The sequence below is a fragment of the Onychostruthus taczanowskii genome, unplaced genomic scaffold (assembly GCF_017590055.1).
Source record: "Onychostruthus taczanowskii isolate IOZ18803 unplaced genomic scaffold, ASM1759005v1 scaffold169, whole genome shotgun sequence".
Taxonomy (NCBI): Eukaryota; Metazoa; Chordata; class Aves; order Passeriformes; family Passeridae; genus Onychostruthus; species Onychostruthus taczanowskii.
The window spans coordinates 550023-566101 of record NW_024498895.1 but is presented as its reverse complement, the minus strand read 5'-3'; the positions used below and the strand labels follow the sequence as shown (position 1 = coordinate 566101).

General features: G+C 47.0%; 2 protein-coding genes across 2 annotated transcripts; both read right to left on the bottom strand.

The window, feature by feature from the left end:
• Positions 1-2358: 2358 nt before the first annotated feature.
• On the bottom strand, positions 2359-8793 carry LOC121333396 (lymphocyte antigen 6E-like). The gene is made up of 4 exons (XM_041399677.1): positions 8452-8793; positions 7448-7766; positions 3643-3762; positions 2359-2972 (listed from the first exon to the last, which is right to left on the bottom strand). The coding sequence occupies exons 2-4, from the start codon at positions 7497-7499 to the stop codon at positions 2764-2766; spliced, it is 381 nt and encodes a 126-aa protein (XP_041255611.1). The 5' UTR covers positions 7500-7766; positions 8452-8793; the 3' UTR covers positions 2359-2763.
• A 2322-nt stretch (positions 8794-11115) lies between these two features.
• Positions 11116-14955, bottom strand: LOC121333397 (lymphocyte antigen 6E-like). Its single transcript, XM_041399678.1, has 3 exons — positions 14839-14955; positions 12218-12337; positions 11116-11447 (listed from the first exon to the last, which is right to left on the bottom strand). The coding sequence occupies exons 1-3, from the start codon at positions 14888-14890 to the stop codon at positions 11239-11241; spliced, it is 381 nt and encodes a 126-aa protein (XP_041255612.1). The 5' UTR covers positions 14891-14955; the 3' UTR covers positions 11116-11238.
• Positions 14956-16079: the final 1124 nt, after the last annotated feature.

Genomic DNA, 16079 nt, shown 5'->3' with positions numbered 1-16079 from the left:
GGGAGAAACTTCATGTTGTGAGGGAATAGACAGGGGAATTATTCAAGGAGATCAGCAGGCAGCACAGATCCTTCAAAACCAAGGGTGGGAAAGCCCCAAGAGAGGGAAAAGAAGGGAAAAGTTGAAGCACCTTCTGCAGATGCTTCATTTAGGCAGGGAAAGGCCTCCTTGTCTGATCCAGGTCCTGGCACAGTGACTCAGAGCTCTGAAAAATGACTTTTATATAATCCACTGGGAGAGACAGGCAGTTACCTCCCAGGATCAACCCCAGCTACTGGAATGAGACTCCTATCTCCTTCCCAAAAGCCCTCCAGGCATCACAGATGTCTCTGCTCATGGGGCAGCTCAGTGCTCCCATATGAGGAGTGTGCAGCCATGGGAGGCACCAGAAACCCGGGGTGATGGAAAGATTTGGAATTAGGGAGCAGCACCTGCGTGGGAGGTGTCAATCAGGATTTCTCGGGAAGGCTGGCAGAGTCTCCTCTTACACAACAATCCAAGGGGAGGGTTCACCACAGGAGCTCTGACGTTTTTAGGACCTCCTGTGCCTCAGGGAAGTTGCTGCTCCCGCCTCCAGATAAGGGCTTTGGGACATGGGTCAGCTTTGGAGCACATGGATGTGTTTTGTTTGGGCACTAGGGAAAAACCTGTGGGGTCAGGGGGAAATTAGGCAAGGAAGAGCCAGCCAGGATGGAGCTGCTCCCTTTAGGGATGGCACTTCTGGATTCTCAGAGCTGTTTATAACTTCTCCACGCAGCAGCCATAAAACCCTCCAGGGGTGTCCCACATGCTTCCATCCCCTTTGCCATGCCAGGATCCTTCCCATCACAAAACAGAGGCACCTGTCAAGTTCAGGCAGCTCAAGACATGACCTTAATTTCAATCCTGGCTGCCAAGAGCAGGTCTGGACTCCCAAGCTTAGCAGAACAAGACCTGAGGCCGTACCAGCCCCATCTTGGCCTTTCCCTGTGCCAGCCATTGTCCCTAAGGAATCCTAAACTTGTGGGTAGCACAGGATGAAGATTATTCCAAATAGTTCAGTTGTCACCACTTTAGGAGCAGGGTGTGGGGCAGAATATGGCCAGGCAAGGTCACAGAATTGGCTTGTTGGGGGTTTTTGGATCTGTGTCACTTGAATATCCCTAAATTTGGCAGGAAGGGACGCAGGGTGGGGAGAATAAATCGGGCAGATGGATGGAGCCAGCTCAGCTGGGATAGGCAATAAAATCCATGGGGAGAATGGGGAGACTCATGGCCAAAATCAAAGTATCCTTGGCCAATCTTGCATTTACACCGAGGAGGAAACAATATGTTGAGGCAAGGAAATAGAGTTTGGATGGAAAAACACAGAGTAAGACTGGAGGAAGAAGCCAATGAGGAAATCTGGGAGAGAAAACCACCAGGGAATGCAGAGCAGGGGTTGGAGTGGATGGGAGGAAGGTGAACAGGAAGGGGTAAGAGCAGATTGGGATGAGCTGGAGCCACAAGCCCATGTTTCCTCTGCAAAGCTGTGTAAAGAACAAAAGTGTGGCTGTTCCTGAGCACTGTTGTTCCTCTAATCCCAGAAAATGCCTGTCAGAATGAGCAGTACATGGAGCTGTGCAAGGTTTTCTCTCTTCTAAGGAGAGAAAACCAACTGGGTGAGCTGCACCCGACTGGTTTCCCTGGTAGATCTTCCTTGGGATGACCCTTGTGGAGTGCTCCTTCCTCCCAGGAGAAAATAGTTCAGCCTCCCTGGAAGGGTCGGAGGGAGCAAACCTCTCATTCTTATGATTATCCACAAGGAAGGTCAGAGCAGGACAATGATTCCCTTCAATTTTAACTTGATGAGCAAACTTAAAAGGTTTATTTGCAGTGTTAATATTTTTTCACAGATTAGTGAAAAATTCCATATTTCTTTCCAGAAACCATCTGTCTTTTCCTACGACTTCCCTTTAAGCATGGTGCAAGATACTCTTCTCCCTTTCCTAAATAAACCTAATGCTTCTAAAGGAATTTCCACTGAGATATCTTAAACCAGTTTAAAGAAAATGTTCCAGATACCTGCCCTGCCTTGTCCCCTCTGTTTCCTGGAGAGCTCAAAAGCTGTTTCCTTCCAGGCAGCTGACCCAGGAGAGGAATTGAAAGGAAGTTAAATAGAATTCATTTTATTCCAAAATGGAGTCACAGAAATGCCATTTCTGGCAGTGCAGAAAAAATAAAATCTGGGGAGAGGCTTCCTGAAGTGAATGCAGAGTAATTTTAATATATTTCAGCATTATTCCCATTCAACTTGCTGGCGAACACCTCCGCTTTTATCCCATAACATGGATACATCCAGCAGCTACGCCCAGTGTACCACACCACGCAGCCACACAATAGAATAAAATAACACTTTATTGTGCCCAGTTTCTGTTTAACAACTTGAATATTAAAGGCTTTCTCAGAGCAAAATGATACAGGGTAGAAAATGGGGGAAAAAATTGGCACAAGGGAATGGCAGGGATAAAATGAAAGGCAAAAAATGCACGGAGTTATAAATGCCAGGAGCAGGAGAGATGGTGGCCACGTGGGGCCATTCTGCACGTGCAGGGCTCCATATTACCCTTTTCTCTCCCAAACATCATTTTGTGCTGTCATCAGAGCGTGGAAAGAGCAAAAAATACCTCCTGATGGGAGGTGACCTTCCAGGTAGGAGGCACAGGGCAGCATTCCCACCTGATGGACCGCAGCTTGAACCGTGCCATGCAAAGCCAAGCAGCTCGTTTTCCCCCCAAAAACCCCTCAAAAACCCATCCTGAGGATGCAGGCAAGACTGGCCAGGACCCCCAGGGTGAGGATGGTGGAACTGGTTTTCACGCTGCTGGCCCCACTGATGTTGCACAAGGAGGTCTCGCAGCAGCTGGTGGCGACTCCAGCTATGCCGATGTTCAGGTCAATTGTTGGGCAAAATGCAGAACATTTCTTGGTGATTCGCTGGCTCCGGTCACTGCCTGGAGTGGGAGGGAGAGAAAACAACAGGAAAAGTTCAGGTTTTCATCTCTTTTTTTTTTTCTTTTTTGGCAGGTTTCAGTGGTTTCGGTCATAGCCTGGCCATGCAATCCCGTGGGGAATTTGTTATTCTGCCCTCGATGCTGTTGGGTTTTCCCTCGGGTTTCATCACATTCCATCATTATTTGTGTATGTGTGACCTATGGACACCCTCTCCAGGCCTTACAAATCCTTGCTTGGTTTCAGGGCTGGCTGAGGGCAGGAATTTGGGACTTATTTGTACAGTGTGAGATTGCAAGACTTTGGCATGGTGCCTTGGGATTGCTCCTTCCACAGCACCCGGCACTTTCCATTTCTGCCACCTCATGGGCATAAACTTGAACTTGGAGTTGAGACAAGGAGTTTGTGCAGGTATAATAAAAAAAAATTATTTTTATTCCAGCATCTCCCTGTGTTTAATCAGCCGTATTTAATTTTGAGTTTAATCAGAAGTATTTTTACGATATGTTGCAACAGACCCAGGCCAAGTTCCCACCTTCCCAAGATTTGTTCTCTGCGTGCTAAAATCCTCATTAATTCCTCCATTGTGCTGCCTGGTGGGAGGAGGATGAGCTGTCAGCCCCAGCTGAGCCCCACCTTATCCTCAGGGCCTTGGGAAAGCTCCACACTCACCGGTTCCTGTGGTGGAATAGGTTGTCAGACAATACTTCTCGTTGTCCGAGCATTTGGTGGTGCTGAGACAATGGATGTTGGAAGTTGCATCTTTGCACGAGAAGCAGGTCAGGGAGAAAGCTGCAAAAGAAGCACGAAAACATCCATCAGGCACCTCTGGGAATATCCTCAGGAGCACCAAACTGGGGGTGGATGGATGGAGGATCTGTCAAGCCCAGTGGCCACAGGCAAATAATTCCTGCAAAAGTTAAACTTGGCCCCAAGGACTCTCCAGGAGACAGATTAAGCTCAAATTGCTGCCACATCTGTGGTTTGCTCATTTAGGAACCTTCAGGGATCTTCCCTCTGGATGTCTGTTTGATTTTTCCCTGAATCCATTAAAACATCTGGCATCTCCACTGTGTTTTTGGGAAGAGCAGCCCACTCTCCCACCACTTGTAGTGTGAAGCTCTTGGCTTTTCTTTCCAACCTGGCCCCTCCAGTCCTCAGTTTCTAGCCTCTGGTTCTTGTATGGAGACAATGGACCAGGGAATCTGTGGCTGCCCCATCCCTGGAAGTGTCCAAGGTCAGGCTGGATGAGGCTTGGAGCAACCTGGGATAGGGGAAGGTGCCCCAGCCCATGGCAGGGAGGTGGAACGGGATGGTCTTTTAGGTCCCTTCCAACCCAAACCATTCCAGGTTTCTATGATTTATTCTATGTGGGCATCAGAATGGTTCTTTCACTCAGCTCAGCCAGCAAAACCCCAGAAAAATTTGAGTTAGGATTTCTGTCACTGTCTAAACTCTGTCTTAAATGGGGTGTGGATATGTGCCATGTGGATATGTACCATGTGAAAAAAAAACCCAAACAAACAAAAACCTCACATTAAAAAAAAAAAAAAAAAAAAGACAAAAAGAAACATTCAAAGGCAGCAACTGTCCAGGACTTGCTCTGAATACCAAACACTAAAATGAGATGGTTTTTAAGACCCCTTCCAACCCAAACCCTTCTATGATCTGGGTTGATTTTCAGAGCTCTCATGTAGGAGGAAAATCTTGGATCTGTAGAAATCTGAGCTCAGCAAATCCCCGCCTTGGCTGGAGCAGATTCCTTTTCCCAGCCATCCATGGGGAATAACTTCCTCGCTCCACAAAACGTGCACATCTGGAACAGTCTGCATCTGCAAAGTGCTTTGCTGAAGTCAGTGAATGAGAACAGCTGGCACTCCATGAGGCTGAAGCATCATTGAGAGCAAATAGATCCTTGGGGAAGGATTCTTTGCCTGATACGGGGAATTTCCTCCTCATCTGTTTATCTGGCTGCAGTGTCACCCTCCAGGGATTAAACTCATCCTCGTTTCAGGAATATCCCTAGCTACTGGCAGTTAATGCTCAGCTAATTCTTGCAGCAGCTTTGTCCTTTAGCTTTGCCTTCCTTGCTCTTCCTCTTCCTTACTCCTCGCCCTTGCCCAGGTTTCTTTGTGCCATTGTCAGCGATGTCCCAACCTCACCACTGCCCTCGTTTGACCTTGGACAAAGTCCTTCTGGCCCAAAGAGGCTCCTTGAGTGTCCTGCTAGCCCAGATCTGGCTCCAGCTCAGCCCATGACTGCAGGATCACTGTTTTGCTTCTATTCTTCCTCTCCCTGTGTGGAAACTCTGACTTCTTTTCCCACTCAAGCCAACATTCCCTTCTTTCCCATGGCCTTTCCTCTTGTGGTCCACAGCCCTCACGTTCCCCGCTCTTCCTCTGCAGTCCCTCACTGACTGGCACTGAGCAGAGGCCACCAGACAACTCAGATCCCACTTCCCACCATTCCCATGGTCATTCCAAAAGCCTCAGACTTTGCACCTGGCTCTCTTTGGCTTCATATCCAGACCTTTTCAATTTGCTTCCTATCATGGTCATTCCCATCTCCAGAAGCTCCATTTGTCCTACCTGACTCTTGCCTTGTCCTGACCTTTCAGGCATAAATTTATTTTTTCAAGTCTGGGACCCTCCTTTAAATAGTCCCTGTCCAAAGTGATTGGTTTCATTCTCCTTTCTCATGCAAAATTCTATTATATGGAATATAATGTGGGATATTTCACCTCCACCCCAATGGGAACCACCCTTTCCTCACAGCAACACTCAGTCCCCAAACTGGATTTTCCAGACACAGAGCTCACTTTAATCCTTAATAAATGCAGCACCTTTAATCCAAGCCCATTCCCAGGAAAACTTCCTGAATCAGTGCAGGAAACAGTGGAGCTGGGTACTTGCCCAAATCCTGTTTCATCCCAACCTCCCAAAGCTCCAATTTCAGACTCCAGTTGCCCTGGGAGCCTTCTTGGCAGGAGAAGGGGGAAGAACCACACAAGGATGAATTTTTCAACCTCTCTCTGTGCTCCAGAGATTTCTGACTCACCAATTAATCCAGAACTCCGGGATTGGCTCCTAAACTGGCACACCCTGAAGTCAGGGAGGACAATTTTGGTCAAGCTACAGAAAAACACTTTAATTTTATTTCTTGAGGAATCTGTTGCAACAAGGGCTGAGAGGGGAAGGGAATTTTATTTCTTCCAGATGCAAACCTTGAGTTAATCCAGGCTGCCTTTGGATATCTCCACACTCACCAGGACCTCTGCTCTAACTGAAGAGAAACATTCCTCAAGGAATTTGCTGTCTCATTACTTGATCTTTAAAAAAAAATGTGAGTAAAGCTGCAGGAAAAGATCCTTTTATTTGCCTTAACATCCTGAGCTTGAGCACAACTCCAAGTTTCAAGCCTGTGAAATCCATCAATAGGAACATTTCCCTCCTCAAATTAAGTGGGAGCCAAAAAGATCTGTTAGTCCAGGACCAGAATGGCCAGGAATTTGCAGATCAAATCCTACAGGGAAAAATTCACTTTACAAAGAGGTAAAAGCCCCCTGAGCTGAGGAAATCAACCATTCCCCCTAAAACACAGGGATATTCCAGGCTGCACGTTCTGTTCCCTGCCTGACCCAGAGCACGAGGTGTGGTCCTTGGCAGAGTCCAGCCAGGAAAATTGAGGTGCAGCTTCCCAGTGCTCTCCCAAAAATTCCCCCAGACAATTATCAGAACGAGAATGGGTCTCTGTGTCTCCATCCCAAACCTGGGATCAGCTGGGAATCATGGAATCATTAAGGCCGGGAAAGACCTCCAAGATCATCGAGTCCAGGTTCAGCACTAAACCCTGGCTCTGAGCACCACATCCACAGATTTTTCTGAACACTCCCAAGGATGTGATCCCACTGCTTCCCTGGGCAGCCTGGATGCTCGACCACCCTTTCCATGATGGAATTTTTTCCTGATAGATCAGACTCCACGATCTTAGAGGTCTTTTCCAACCTTAGGGATTCTGCGATCAGCAAAGTTGCACCTGGAAGCCACAAGGATGAGCTGGGAGCCAGAATTGCACCTTCTTGTGGCTCAACAACCTATGTCAATTTAGGAAATGATGGTTTGAGGTGCAACCAATTAAAAAAAAAAAAAAAATCAGGCTTTGAAGTCAAATCCAGAGATTTACTGCACATATTGCCCTGGATATCCCTCATGGATATCTCTATTCCCATGGAGCTCTCAGCTGCCACTGAGCCATCCCAGGGGCTGGGCTGGGTCTGCAGGAATCATCTGAGGTGGGAATCTCACCCCCCACTCCTCATCACCCCTCCAACTTCAGGTGGGGTTAATCCCCCTGTCCCCTTTCTCCTGGAATAACTCCTTCCTGACCCTTCAGCTTCACCATCCACACTGCAAAATCCTGGAATGCCAAAGCCATGCCCCGGTTTTGGGGATGGCTCCCCAATCCTTTCGGGACTCACCACTTTCCGTGCACAGGGCGACGCCGAGCACGACCAGGAGGAAAAGCTTCATCCTTTAGAGGTCTGGGAGCCTCCAAAATGAGCAGGACTCAGGCAGGGCAGGTTTTATACCTCTGCAGTGCTTGCTTTGATCCAGAGATAATAACCAGAGGCTGCTGTGTCAGATGATGGATAATGGGAGCAGCGTGTCCGGGCTTGTATGGAGAAGGGCGGTTTTTTTGGAAATCAGGAGGGGGGTGTGTTTTTCTCCACAACTTCTCCTTTTCCTGGTCGTTTCACAATGCAGCTGCTCCAGCTGACGTGAACTCTGCAACTGTTTCTAATTTTGGAGAAGTGGGGGAAAAGCAAAACATGAAAACAAAGCAATTTTCCCTGCCAAAAGAATAAGGTTTTCTTTTCCAGGTTTCAGAGCGTGCTGCATACTCCAAGATCGTGTCCTTGCACATATGGAAATGGAGGGAATTTAAATTTAAAATTGAATTTGGGATGGAAACTTCTCCCACATGTCTCCCAGGATTGTGAAGACAGTGAGATCAGAAGAGCAGAATCCTTCCACTGCTTTTCGTAGGGGAGCAGGCATCATTTTCTGTCTCCTTTTTAAGTTTAAAATCAGAAATATTTCTGGGATAATTTTTATGAGGAGAAAATGTTATCTTATTAGAAAATAAATTCCACAGAGCAAAGGAAAATGACCATTTAAATTAAAAAATAGAAATAACACCCACTCCCATGGCATGGAACAAGCTGGAAATTTTTTCACAAATTCATTTAAAAAAGAAATGTTAGGGAGAAAAACAGAAACCAATTAAAGCATGGAGAAGGAGGGGCTGGCTGATCAAAGATCTCAACTCATTAAGTCTTCAGAAAAAAAAATTTGTGAAATGCCAAACAGGATTATTCCACTGGATTCCCAGATTGTGCTCTTTATTCCTCCTTTTTTTTTCCTTTTCCTTTAAATCATGTTTCATCCAATCTCCAATTAATAAAATCAGAACTTTTCCCACCTTCTTGGGGATTGCTGTTGTTTTTCCCTCCCACTGTTGCCTTTCTGCCGTCGAGTCGCAGAACAGAGGCACAATCCCAGGAAAAGTCGAGCTGGATCCTCTCACGTGACCCTCGGAACTGCAGGAGCTGCCCCAAATCCTCTGCCAGCACCCTCGCTGCTCTCCATCTGCTTTATCCCCTTTTTCCTTCTCTCCAACTCGCCCAGATTCCCATCTCCCATGGAATATTTTGGGCTTCCGATGTGTCCCACCTCCTCTCACCGGGAAAACACGCCGGGTTCCTGAGGTGATGTCAGTTTTTCCAACACCTCCAAGATGGACTTATAAACATTGTCCCTCTGCAGCCCTGCATGAGTAAGGGAATTTTGGCCTTCCCAACAGGCAGAGCATGAAACTAATTTGGAGCAGAGGTGGCAATTAGCCAGAAAAGCTCCAAGGAAGGGTGAGGTTTGGCTCCGTCGGCCTCCTCGTGGCACCCAGCAGGAGGAAAACAAAGCTCCCTCCATGCCAGTGCAAAATATTGCAAAATATTGTATTTTCCCCAGGCCAGAATAGATTTAATGAGTTTCTTGTGGTAAATCCATGTTTATTGGGGCCTATCCGGAGGGCTCCAATCCCAAGGAGATGCTGTTCCATTCCAGAGCCAGCCCACGTTGGGATTTATCTCCAGCAGCATCCCCTGACAGGTTCAGAAATAGCAGCTCAGGCACTGCTTTTTTTTTTTTTTCCTCCCTTCCCTCAAAATCTCATCCATGCCAAACCCTAAAATATCTCCTGTCTCCTGCAAGCTGCTGAGATTTGGAGAGGGACAGAATGGATTTCTTCAAGGCTTTATTGCAGGATTCCTGACAGATTTTCCACGAGATGCTCCTGAAATCTTCCAGCTGGTCCATATGGCCCTCTGATATTTTGTCCCTACCAGGGCCAGGTGACAGAAGGAAAGGAGACCATGCGGGCAGGAAAGACACAGATGACACGAGAAGAACTGAGACAAAGGAGAAGTTAAAATCCCAGTTTACAAGAGTTTGGAATTCATGAAATTCAGGATGATTTTTTAAAGAGTAACAGGGGATTTAACTGGAGGTGAAAGTGGAAGGTGAGGTGGAAAAATTTATTTCCCTTGACACAGTGGAGTGGAGAAGGAAAGGAGGAGAATGTTTTGTTTATCTTGTTCTAAACCTGGTTGAAATTGTCACATGAGAAGGGCAAACAATTGTTTATTTTGGGGGGAAAATGCAATTTTCATCAAACAAGTGCTGAAATGCAAAAGTAGCTGTGAAATTCAGATGTTGTTACTAAATGTGGAACTTCAAGCTGGCCGAAAGCTTTGAGAAGCATTTCAGAAACTATTGTGATTAACATAAAGTCATTTTATGTTAAAAGTGATTTTTAAAAGTGCAAAGCCCCAAGTTTCTGGGGAAATATTCCCCTCAGAAATTCTGCAACTTCAGTTATTCCACTTCAGTTATCCCATTGAAATAAATTCCAAAACACCCTTCCTGACCAGAAATTAAATCTTTATAGGATGACTAAACCTAATCCCATTTTTACAGCCTTCACCAGCACTGCAGTTTCTCCCCGTTGCACAGAAACACATGGAATTTGCAGTGCTGGTGGAGTAGGATTCCCCTCAAATCCAGCACAGGATTGCTCTCAAATCCAGCACAAGATTCCACTCAAATCCAGCACAGGATTGCTCTCAAATCTATCACAGGATTCCCTTCAAATCCAGCACAAAATTCTCCTCAAATCCAGTGCAGGATTCCTCTCAAATCTGGACCAAGATTCCCCTCAAATCCAGCACCAGATTTCCCTCAAATAAAACAGGGCTGGAGGCCTTTTTTCCAGATGCCACTATAAAGACTCTCCCAAAATTCAGTGCTGCACTTTTCCACACTCTCCAGCTCCAAGATTATTTTATTTGCCTATTTTAGCTGTAGTTCTGCTCCTCTAAGAGCTGAAGGAGATCTCCATCCCATCCGCACCATCTCCAAGGCTGAAAATGTAGCAGAAACCCTGGAAAGGGATGGAGCAGAGACCTCCCCAATCAGCTCAGACACCATCACCTCTTCCAGGCTCTTCCTGCCCATTTCCCACAGGAAAATCAGGAGCAAACACTCAGCAGCTTCTCCAAGCAGGCACAGGGTCTCCTTTCTATGAGGACAGATTCCAGCAGCATTTTCCTTACCTTGGGCATCTCTGGAATCTTGGGGTGGGACCTTTACCTGTTTTAAAAGCTGGAGCAACCCACCTTGCAGAGATCCCAGGAGAACTTCCCAGTGCAAATTCCTGCAGGACCAAATTCCTGGTCCTGTCTTGGCATCTACAAAACAATTCCCGCCGTTGTTTGCAATGGGAACAACACAAACATCTCTGACTTTTCCTTATCTCAGAGGGATTTGGGAGACCATCTGGCTCTGTGGAGTGTCTGGAGCTGCTGGATGGAAGAAAGTTAGGAAAGGCAGCCTGGAGAAGGCTCCCAAGTGGAATTCAGTGTGAAGCAGAGCTGATTTCTCAGGCTGGTCCTGGTGCGGATACAACAAACACACTCTAGAATAACACAAATCTTTATTTTGTCTGACAATTATCACACACTTGCTATCAAAAGACCTTTTCCAGGGAAAAATTAGTATAAAACAACAGGGGGGAAAAATAGGTGTCATGTTGGGATCTGAAGCAATGTCTTGGAACACAACAGGGTCGCTGCTGGAAACACTCGCCTGAGGTTCCTCTCTTGGGGAATTCCTTGCGGCTTCTCGGGTGGTCACAATCCTCTGCCAGCCCTGGTCACAATCCCACCCTGAGCACACAGATCAAACTTCCCACGATTCCCAGCAGGACCACGGCGTAGTTGATCCGGATGCTGTTGGCGCCGCTGAAGTTGCACAGGGAGGTGCTGCAGCACTTGGTGGAATAAGCGGCCATCCCGAAATTCACGTTGGTCTCGGGACAGTCCACAGAGCATTTCTTGGTGATGCGGTGTCCCACCTCCTTGCCTGGGTGGAGAAGGGGTAAGAAAGGAGAGCTGGGATTTAGGATTCTGTTGGAAGAGCTGGCCAGAGGAGAGGGGTTTGCAGTTTCCTTGATATTCCACACAGCAATAAAAGCTCTCAGGGGGTTTGACAGGGCTGGCTGTGAATCCACAAGTCCTGGATCAAATGTGGGACACTGGGAAGTCCTTGATTGAAACCCACACTGGCCTAAATCTCTGATCTGGTTGCCCAGGTGGTGGCCAGTCAAAGGTTGGCCTCAAGACCTTGGAGGTCTTTCCCAAACTAAATGATTCTGTGGTTCCTGTAGGACAGCAATTCCAATGCATTCCCAATGCATTTTTTTCAATGCATTCCAATTCCAATGTATTTTTTAAAACCATGTTATTGGCACCCAACCCTTTTCTATTCTCCATCCCAAAACATCTCAGATCAAACAACAGAGGCTGCTCCTGAAATTTGGGTGTCCCAGCCAGCCCTTCCACAAGGTGGTGAGGCCCTGGCACAGGTTTTCCAGAGAAACTGTGGCTGTCCCGTCTCTGGAAGTGTCAAAAGCCAGGCTGGAGCAACCTGGTCTAGTGGGAGGCATCCCTGGAATGAGATGATCCTGAAGGTCCCTTCTGCCTCAAAGAATTCACACTCATCACATTGAGACACTTCAACACTCAAAATAGTCACTTCTTTCCAACAAAACCATCAATTTCCATCAGTTCCCTTTTAAAAAGTTGCCCATCAACAACTCTAGAAGAAAAAGATTCCCATTTTCAGGGACTCACCAAATCCGGCAGTGCTGTACGTGGTCGTGCAGAATTTCTCATGGTCCTCACACTTGTAGGTTTTCATGCAGTTCCAGTTGGAATGTTCATTGTCACAGATGTAGCAAAACAGGGAGGAAGCTGGAAAAAAACACCCACAACACAGATTAGTGATTCCCAGCAATTCCCTCCTGGAAAAAAAAAAAAAAACAAAAAAAAACCAAAAAAAAAACACGTGCCAAAAGCCTTGGAAAATACAAGGGGGAAAGTCTGGTCTGAAAAACTTGTCCCAGCAAGTGAAATAAGTTTGGGTTTGATTAATGGAGCTGAGAAAACAAATGTAGAGAGCAAACCAAGATTTCTTTCTGGACTGGAGATTTTAAGGGGTTAAATTTACATTTTTCAGCCTGAGCAGCATTTTCAGGAGATTTTTTTCCTTCTCCCCAGGCTCCACATTGGCCTTGTTGAAAACCAACCTCCAAAAGCAAAGTCCTGGCAAGGAGAGGAGGAACTGACTCAATTCTAGAGGTCAATTTTAAATATTTTCACCCTACATCTGCAAAACCCTGCCCTAACATGAATTAATTAATACCTAGTGACACCCCTGGGAGCCAAATTACTGAGGCATCAAGTAAAGGGAGTTCCCTGGGAGAGGCTGCTCTGGACAATGGATGGATTATTCCTATCAGCACCTGGAACAGGGTGTTCTCCATTATATTTTTACCTCAGTGACGAGCCAGGTTTATCTCAGAGCCAGAAAAAAAAGTGGAATATTATTTGGCACAGCTGAAGTAAATTGAATAAAGCTTCCAGGCTGGCTATTATAACACAGATGTGCCTTCTCGCTCCCCAGAGGTGGATTCACAATTGGTGGAAATTGTTTCCCTCCTGCCCAAAGTTCCAAGAAATGCTCCTCATTTTGGGGCAGGGGTGACAGAGGCAGCTGGGCTGCTCCCAGGAAATCCTGCTCCATTGTCACCAGTGGTGAAGAGCTCTTGGTTGAAGGTGAACAAAAATTACAAACCAGCCAGGGGTCTCCATGAGGTGAGATTTCCCTGGTTCTGTTTTTCCTGACTTTCTCAGCCCATCTTCCAATCAAACTTAGATTTTTTTATTATTATTATTTTTTTTTTTTTTAGCAAGAAAACCCCTCCCAATGGCCCTTCAAAGTTTGTTCTTGATTCGAGCTCTCATCTGAGGTTGATCTGCCCATGGTACTTGTTTAAACAATTCCAGAAGCAGTTTTAAGAGAACTGAAAGCCCTTTTGGTCTCTAACTATCCCAAGGAGGAGGAAAAAAGGCCTTCCCTCTGTGATCTGGGGAGCTCTGGGTGTCTCAGTACAAGACTGGCTTGCTCTGAAACTTTCCCAGATGCTTCAAGGAAAGTTGGACAGGGTTTGGAGCAACCTGGGACAGTGGAAGGTGTCCCTGCCCATGGCAGAGGGTGGAACAGGATGATTTTTAAGGTCCTTTCCAATCCAAACCCTTTTATCATTTTCTGATTCTCTGCCCTTTTCCAGTGCCAGGTGTTACAAACTCAGGGATTCTCTGTAGCAGGAGGTAAAATCAGCCTTGTTGCAAACTGGTTTTAAATTCTACTTTTCATCTCTCGCTATTTCACCATCACTTGGGAATTTTCAGCCTCCCACCTCTCCTCTGGAGGTTTCCCAGCCCGAGCTGGGGGCTCCTGTCCCTCTGCAGGCAAAGCAAAACCCAGACCTGGCGAGGATTATTGCAATTTACAGACCCTGGAGCTCTCCCTGATCTGATTTTCTGCCAAATTTCCTCAACCACTTCCTGCTGCAGATGGAGCTGAGTCCTCAGCACGTGCCTGAGAGCAACTGAAAGCGCTGATGCTCCCTAAGTGATCCAAGGAAAATCCCTTCCAGCCAGGAAACAATAACAGCTCGAGCCATTAGAGCTGCTCTAAAGCCTTTCCTGCGTCTGCCCTCCACCCTCCATTAGCTGGAGTTTTGCAAATGCAGCCAGAAACAACCTTAACGGTGCAAATTGTGCTCCTCGGGCTGGCAAATCCATGCCCAGAGCCAAGATTTCCCAACCGGATATTCCCCCACAATTATCCAGGTATGGCTGCGCCTCCTTGTAAAGAGGACAAGAGCAGAGCGTTGTGCATCCCATTCCAAACACACTCCCAGGCACTTAACAGCTCTTCCAATTTAGGAGCAAAGAGCTCTGAGACTTTCAAATACCTGCCAGCAGCCTCATTACCTAATTGGAGTTGTGGGGAATAAAGTGAAATGCTGGCAGGAGATGTAGTGCCAAGACCAGCCACGCTTTCATCCACAACAGCTCCTCCAGTTTCATTCAGGAACAAAAATCAAACCAAAGGCAAAAACTCTGAGCCCTGCTTGATTCCTGTCAGCATTTTTCAGGTCGTGTCTTCAGCTGTGAGTGGATGGAGCTGGATATCTGAGGGTGTGAGAAACCAGAATTCATCTCCTCTGGGTCACAGAGAGCCCACCCAGGAGCGAGGACTCAACCACACAAAATATTTCTGGCCATGGCTGACACCAAAAGTACCCTGCCAAGACCTCAGCAGCTGCAACAAAAGCTGCCAAACCCTCTTGCCCCTCATTTATCTCCTTGTTTTTCCTCTCCTCTGGCTCTCCCAGCCTCCTTACCTTGCTGGGCACACAGGACTGCAGCCAGCAGGGCGACCAGAAAAGCCTTCATGGTTGGTCCTTGTGCCCTCGGAGCTGGAGCAGTGTGGGAAGATGCACCCCAGGAAGGTTTTATACCAGCCTTGCCTCATCCCTGGCTTCCTTTGATTGCAATAATTTGAGGTTTGGGCAGTGACAGCACCCAAGATGTGATCAGTGCTGGGTGTGTTTGTGCGTAGGGACCTATTATGAGGCTGCAGATAGCAATGTTTTTTTACCTCCCCTTCTCACCCAATCTTTTTTTTTTTTTTTTTCCGAGGCCTGCTCCTGTCTGCATTGCTAATTTGGGGAGTAATTGAGCTGATCCAAACACGGCAGTCCCTTTTTGGGCTGAGCCACAAAACCTGGAGTGAGTCAGGGCATGGCTGGGGTGGCACCTTGCTTGCTGGCACCCTCCATCCTTTCTCTCTGCCATGGAATGGGAGCTTAATATCTCAGGGAAGTGGGAGAGGAGGCAAGGGAAGATTTGTGGATTGTCCAGAGCCTTTCAGAATTATCTCCCTTGTACAAAATGCTTTAAGCAGGAAGCAGCAGCTTTCCTTCAGTCATGGAATCATAGAAAGACTTGGGCTGAAAGGGACCTTAAAGATCCTCTTGTTCCGCCCCTGATCCCACTATTTCTGCCTGGAGGTGTCACTCAGAGGCTCCAGCATTCCAGGCAGGGATGGGGGTTTGATGCTTTTGTTTTGTTCTTCTGTCCTTCAGAGCTATCCAGGGTTTCCAGGTGACAATGTTTGTTGCTCCCTGGAGATGAGCTCCGGACTCTGTCAGGTTTTTCCAGTCCCCCACGACCTTTCCAGTCTTTCTGGGCTCCCTCCTTCTGCTCCCACACTACCTCTTGACTCAGGGTGCAGAGGAACCAAATGACTCAGGGTGCAGGAGAGGCACAAAGTGCATGGAGGCACCTGCAGGAGTGAAAAATCTACAAATGGGAGTGAAAATTACTGAAAAATAAAAGAAATCCTGGCCAAAAGGTCTTGGCAGGACCCTTTGGAGAGAGAAATTGCCAAGGGGAGCTCAGGGTCAAGGTTTGTAAAGTCACAAATGGTGTGGAAACAGAAGAAATAACATCCAGGTGCTCTTTGTTTTCCCCAAATTAATCACAGAATCACGGGATGCCTTGGGTTGGGAGGGACCTAAAAGGATCGGTGAGGCCAGCTCCTGCCCTGCTCAGGCAAAATCCGGGGAAGCTGGACCCATTC

Bases quoted from the DNA above. Each gene is read 5' to 3' on its own strand.
- LOC121333397 (XM_041399678.1), bottom strand. From the start codon at position 14,890: ATGAAGGCTTTTCTGGTCGCCCTGCTGGCTGCAGTCCTGTGTGCCCAG. The intron at 12,338-14,838 runs GTAAGGAGGCTG...GTTTTTTTCCAG, and splicing joins AGTCCTGTGTGCCCAGCAAG to CTTCCTCCCTGTTTTGCTAC. The intron at 11,448-12,217 runs GTGAGTCCCTGA...TTCTCCACCCAG, and splicing joins GTACAGCACTGCCGGATTTG to GCAAGGAGGTGGGACACCGC.
- LOC121333396 (XM_041399677.1), bottom strand. From the start codon at position 7,499: ATGAAGCTTTTCCTCCTGGTCGTGCTCGGCGTCGCCCTGTGCACGGAA. The intron at 3,763-7,447 runs GTGAGTCCCGAA...CTTCTTTTGCAG, and splicing joins CGCCCTGTGCACGGAAAGTG to CTTTCTCCCTGACCTGCTTC. The intron at 2,973-3,642 runs GTGAGTGTGGAG...CTCCCACTCCAG, and splicing joins CTATTCCACCACAGGAACCG to GCAGTGACCGGAGCCAGCGA.